Source organism: Hyalella azteca, unplaced genomic scaffold (genome assembly GCF_000764305.2).
Source record: "Hyalella azteca isolate HAZT.00-mixed unplaced genomic scaffold, Hazt_2.0.2 contig13515, whole genome shotgun sequence".
Taxonomy (NCBI): domain Eukaryota; kingdom Metazoa; phylum Arthropoda; class Malacostraca; order Amphipoda; family Hyalellidae; genus Hyalella; species Hyalella azteca.
Window position 1 is genome coordinate 520,043 of NW_025943433.1, and position 6,292 is coordinate 526,334.

A 6,292-nucleotide genomic window follows, 5' to 3' on the forward strand; every position below is an offset into this window, starting at 1 on the left:
CATTAAATTTAGTAAACGTATTTTATTTAATAATAAGAAAAATGTTAAATTAAATGAATGATATTAAATGGTAAGGTATTTAATATGTTCATATGCTGGCAATATGAACTTGATGCCTAGAAGCCGGTATAGCAAATCTTCAATATTTCTAAAATGATACGCTTAAAATTACCTTTTCATTTGGCAATTACTTTTTCCCAATTATCAATTACCTGTAATTTCACAGACAAATTTATAATTCCCCTCCACATTTTCATTTTAAGGAGTTTTGAAATTCAGAGTAATGAAAACGGACATTAGACTGTATTTACATTGGACTATACAGTAATCCGCATGCTCTTTACGTAGGATTCTGATCTGTGAGGATTATTTACTGTTTTATTCATCAGAAAATAGTATCAAAGCGACATCTGGTTCCTTTAAAATTTAATCAATAATAATTACCAACGTAACAATAATTTCAAATAATTTGATAATTTATATCGTTCAATTTAATAGATGAAAAAATATATCAAAGATGTCTTTTCATAAATCTTCGGCTGAATTATGTTTTACTGCAGAGCTAAATCTTATGCACATATAGAAATTTCACTTTTGCTGTTGCCAATTGTTTGGTTTCAACTCGCAATAGAATTATTGAGCCTTTTAATGAGCCTTTTTCATTAAAAGTAAAAGCAAATGACCACTGCATTTCACACGCTAAAATGGCTCTAGTTTTTTTTTTTATCATAATCATGCATGCGTTTCGGCCTATTTATCAGGCGTGTTTTCATATCACACTCGAGGTTATCTCTGAACGCATAGAGCGAGTAAGTATATAGGGGAGAGGGCGAGACAAGCGGTGCGAACTCTCAAGTGCTCAGTAGATAAGCGCGTCTTTGTACCGCACGAGCGTTACCCCCCTCAGACGCAGCAAGCTGCCCCATACCCCTCTCTAGAATGACTTTCTTGGCACTGGGGCATGATGCCATATTAATTCGAACAACAAAATGGGGCCATCCCGGCCGGGGGTCGAACCCGGGGCCTTTGGATTAGAAGTCCAACGCGCTTTCCACTGCGCCACCGGGACGCTGCCATCCAATTTTGCATCGGCGATATGGAGCTGCGCGAGGGAGCGACGCCCCGCTGTGAGAGGGGAAGAGGGGAGGATACCGCGCCGTGATATCAGAAGCTAGGAAGCTAACTAGAGAGAAATTGTTCTCTATAGTGATGAATTTCAGCTTTCATTCGCGTGTTGCGGTGGAGTTTGTACTAGTGCAGCAGCACGGTACGAGGATAGAGAGGAGTGAGGGAGAAGCGGCGGCAGAGGGAGACGTGGCCCCCGCTCTGCGTGAGTGGGAGTGGGGCGGTGACGTGACGGCCGCAGCCGCTGCTGCTCACGCAGCTGCCGCAGCTGAAGGCCAAACAAGCCGTGTAGTAAACTTACGTCGTTGTTATTCGGTGGAGCGCATTATATTGTTTTCGTTGGCATAAATTTTATTGTATCATCGTTCTAATCTATAACGAAGAAGAAAATTGGATGGGACTCACAAGTCTCTTTCAGCGTTTAGCGTAAGCTACGAAGGCTTCTACAGTTGCTGATGCAGGCTGAGTCAACGTAATCTTCACCTCCGAAGCATTTTCTGATTAAAGCACTTTACAGGTTAAGAAAAAAACAACCGAAATTATTTATTTTCGGCTGTGCCCAAAAGAAGAGCTTGCAAAAATTAATAACAAGCAATCGCGTTTCTCATTTCAGAAAGCTTTGAATTCTGAATTAATTATGTTATTATTCTCTAAAATGTTCATGTAGTTGCACCGGTGCTGTGGATCCCGAACCAACTGGTGAGCGTGAGCCGCGGCATGGACGTGGAGCTCGTGTGCCACACTGAAGCTTTCCCTCGCAGCATCAACTACTGGAGTGGCACCAGCGGCAACATCATACTGAGCAGTTAGTGTCCATAGAAATAATATTATTTAACGTAAATAAGGTGAATGATAAATAAGATGAAGCTTTATGTATAAGTGGCGAAGGGTGAACAAGCATTGTTAATGTTTTGCGACGACAGCGTCGGATTCGCACACAGTTCTCTTCCTTATCCTCGACTACTAACACCACATTGAAGCTGCCATATTAAAGTACGATAAATTTCGAACGCACCACATACACTAATTGCATGGAGTCAACGAAACTAAACTTTAGGTATATTTCTTGTATTTTTTTTGGAATGCGTCTCGCCCTGTGTTTATTCAGAATACGATCTTAATTCCAAATGAAGAAAATGAGATTTACCCTCATGTTGTTGTTGTTGTAATTGCCCATCCTGGCAGTGGCGACTAGGGAGGGGGGGTGATAGGTCAGTTTTTCCTGGCCCTTGGTGCCACTGGTAGTTCTACGACCATCACTGGCTCGCTGACCCGCCAGAACCATTTGATTGCATTACACAACACCCTGGACAAGCCAGGTACTCATTTATCAACCAGAGTTGGATGAATGGCTGAGTTGACCATGAGCTGAGCTTCCCGGTAGAACTTGTCCTCAGTGGGACTCGAACCCGAGCGCTGGGTGCGAGAGACAGAGTCTCTCACCACTGCACCGCTCACCACTGCACCGCCACATTTACCCTCATAGCAATGTCATGCGTAATTGACTCTAGAAAAAACAAAACAATTTATATCTCAGCCTTCGATCGCAAATGCTTTGAATTATTTCAATACGATTTAATATTCGTCGGTGATTAAGTGCATGATTTTGAACGCTAAGACAATAATATTAGTCAATTAGACAATAATTAGACAATTAGTAATGTTAAATTAAAGAGCATTCATTTGTATTTTACAGGTGGCCGCTTCGACAGTATCGTGGCAGAGAACGGCTACAAGGCCTACATGAAACTCAAGATCCGGGACATGCAGCCTGAGGACTTCGGCACCTACGGCTGCTCGGCCAAGAACTCCTTTGGGGAGTCCAACGGAACAATTAAAGTCTACGGTGAGCTGCACATGCTGCTATAAAGCATAAATAATGTACGGTAATTAGGAATTGAAGAAAGGAAACTGTCAGGGTATAAGTATCCTCTGTTATGCATGTGTTTTTTAGATTTATTTTTGTAGAAGTTAGTTTATCCCGTATAAAAACATTAAAATTTCTAAGATATTGGGCTGTTTATTGCCTGTAAATTTACCTCATTTAGATTAAACTAACTTTAATTATATTAAAATAATTATGACTGCGTTGTTGACTACGCAGAAATCCCGAGGGAGCTAATTTACAACGCTCCACCGGCTAGAGAGAACGCCACCGTCGACCCTAACGCTGCTGGCTCCAATACTCGTGGCGCTGGACGGCATTCATCAGGTGTGTCAATTGCGTATGTAAGTAATGCTGATGAGGCCTATTCAGGCCTATTAGGTACTGGTATATATCTTAATTAGGTTTGTCAGTCCAGATATCTATATACCTGGTATTTATATATCTGGTATATAGATATATATATGTCAATCAGGTATGCCAATCACTTACATTAGTAATGCAATTGTGGTATATCAGGCACGTCACTGGTTTATATGAGCGCATATATAACTTTAATATTTTTCCTTAATAATAATATTTGTTCGTCAGGTCAGTGGCAGCTGGCGAACGAGAGCGAGGAGAACGACGATGGTCCGGCCATAACCATCACCCCGGACGGAACGATCAACTACGACGTCCGCAAACTCTTCCGTAACAACGCTAAATCTGGTCAGTTTACAGTCAGGGCCGTTTTACAATATCGTGCAGTGGATCTCGTAGGTGTTTCAATTGTATATTTATTATTTTGGATATATAATTCTGATTAAAAACAGTTACTTTTATTAACTTGTCTTCTGAGGACAGCAGCGTTTAAATTTTTAGCATTAATAATTCTAAGAATAATAGCACAAATTGTGCCACCTAAATCCATTTATGAGGTTTGTTCATCAATATTAAATATCAATAGCAATGATGATAAATTCTTCTCTTAAAATCCTTTAAAGATCTTAAAGATCCTTTCATTCTTTGGACTCGTCTGGTTGTTGTAAATAGTTCGCAATTGCTATTGTAGAGTAACATGTAAACTTTGACTGGACAGAATATGATGTCTGTTGATGAAATTACCTTTTACCTCGCAACAGAGCGCCGAGCACCTAACAGAAGGCCCCCGTCTCTGTCTCACCCTCCGTTCTCCCTCTCGCACTCGCCTGCCCTCGGCTCGCGGTTGCCTCTCATGTGCATCACGTTGGGGGCAGTTCAACGCTATTTCCTCTGGCACTAAATGTCGTCACTTAATGTTATCATCATCATTAATTGATGTGCTTTACTTGAGTGATATTTGCATGATGCGATATTACGTTCTGCCAAACATTGTTACTCATGGTTTTTGCCGAATAGGACTTGTTTAAGATGAGCCATGAATCTGAGTGATGTGGCCAAAAAAAGAATGCTGTGCAGTATATGAAAAAATAAGACACGTAGAGAATGTAAACAAATGATTGAGAATTAAAAAGCGATTTCTGTTTATAATTTTTTTAGTGATTGCATATACTACAGTCAGTTTTTTTTCGTAGCGAACACGCCCTGTGTAAAAGAGGTCTGTGTAATATCAACATCTCATGAGTAGACGCCAGATGGTGAAAACATTATCGTTCTGAAAGCTGCATAATTTCACTGAATGTAACACTGAAATTCGTTGTCGAGATGAACTTAATTTCTGAACCCAAATCAAAACAGCAAAATTTATCTCAAGTAACAATCACATCAAATCCAATCCAATTAAATTATTAAATTTGAATTAACAATTTGGATAAATCAGAAGACATCAAGCTGATTGTTTCAATAAATTCAATTCTAAAAATAGTAAATGTGAAAACCAGTTAGCAGTTATGAAAAACAGTGAGTGAAGAGAACTATAGGAAGGAAAATATTTCGCGCTAAACAAGTGGGAGTGTCAAATCCGGCTCTGTAAGGACATGAGTCACGAAAAAGAACAATGCTGCTGATGCGTTAGAAACCCAGTAAATGATAGGGCGCTGTGAATCATGTAAATATCATGCATCATCTTTACTTCTATCATTGTCAAAGTATTGAACTAAATGTGCAATCCAAGATAGAAAATTAATAACAGATTTAAAATGTGGGTCTAAGTCCCGACTGTTACCTTCAGCAAACTATTCACTTTGGTCCTTTGACTTTTCTCCATAATTACACCGTTTCAGTACTGAAAATTTATAAACCGACGATTGTCATTGCTGTATAAAGTCTTAAATTATTACATCGAGGGCGAAGGGCGTAAAAAGTAAGTTTAATTACTAAATCTGAGGGATATTTATTTACTTATGAGGATAGTACTTTATTTAACGTTCCTGAAAGTCGGGTCTCAAGGTAGTCTTTTGGTCCATGGAATTCATCAGACTCACTAAATCAAATGTCGAACAGGCTTTATATTTTTTGAAGGTAAAGAGATATGCAAAGTATTCTAATTAATTTATCACAAACTCGGGGCATAAATCTATTTTTCAATTTCCGTCAACACCTACATTAAGGGAGTATAGAAATGAGTCGAGCCCAAGTCGATATTTGACAGTTCTTAGGCTTTCATACATTTGAACAGGAAATTGGACGCTGGAAAATTTCATAATCAATTACATTTAATATACGTTCGTTTGTAATGATATTCGTCTGTGTTCATATTCATGGGCATCTTGTTAAAATTCTCAGAAAAGAGTTGTTAATTATCCTCATAGAATGAATGAATATTTAGAGTGCATCTGCCCATTCGTTGAACATTTCTTACAATTTGTTTATTCTGGCTATATAATCTGAAGTTTTTTTGTTGGCTAAAGCCGATTTGGTTTTACAGTTATTATTATCTGAAGTACAGTGCGTCCCTAAATCTTTAATTGCTCTTTTCTAAATGCAGATTATATACAAATGTTAAATTAGCTGAGCAGCCAGAATTTAATGAAGTGCAATAGACATGAGTCTCATAACATTTTTTATTATTACAATGATATGTTTTTCGATACTCATTTCCCAAAACTTAAAAAAGGAATGTGTGGTCTTTATGAATATTCCGGAATTATTCGAGCTAAATAACATTTACTAAGTCATTCAGCACAAAAATCGTATAAAGTAAACTGTTTTACTGAAAAAAATATCCGTATTATTTGAAATGAACTGTACCAAATTCGTACGATTTTATATACGTATTACTGTACCAAATACTGCATTCTAGTCCTGCTTTCAAAAGTAGGACTATATATAGTAAAGTTAATAGGCCATGAATATAGGTAT

At 38.3% G+C, this 6,292-nt stretch overlaps 1 protein-coding gene and 1 non-coding gene across 2 annotated transcripts in view; one reads left to right on the forward strand and one right to left on the reverse strand.

Moving 5' to 3' along the window:
• Positions 1–5,471, forward strand: part of LOC108670550 (hemicentin-2) — a 48,617-nt gene extending 43,146 nt beyond the window's left edge. Inside the window, exons 7-11 of the mRNA XM_018158017.2 lie at positions 1,793–1,930; positions 2,822–2,971; positions 3,230–3,337; positions 3,602–3,721; positions 4,135–5,471. Of these exons, the coding sequence (XP_018013506.2) occupies positions 1,793–1,930; positions 2,822–2,971; positions 3,230–3,337; positions 3,602–3,721; positions 4,135–4,274 (656 nt within the window). The 3' untranslated portion in view covers positions 4,275–5,471. The remainder of the gene's footprint in view (positions 1–1,792; positions 1,931–2,821; positions 2,972–3,229; positions 3,338–3,601; positions 3,722–4,134) is intronic.
• Trnar-ucu lies at positions 997–1,069 on the reverse strand. Its single transcript has one exon. It is a non-coding gene; the product is annotated as a tRNA-Arg (tRNA).
• Positions 5,472–6,292: the final 821 nt, after the last annotated feature.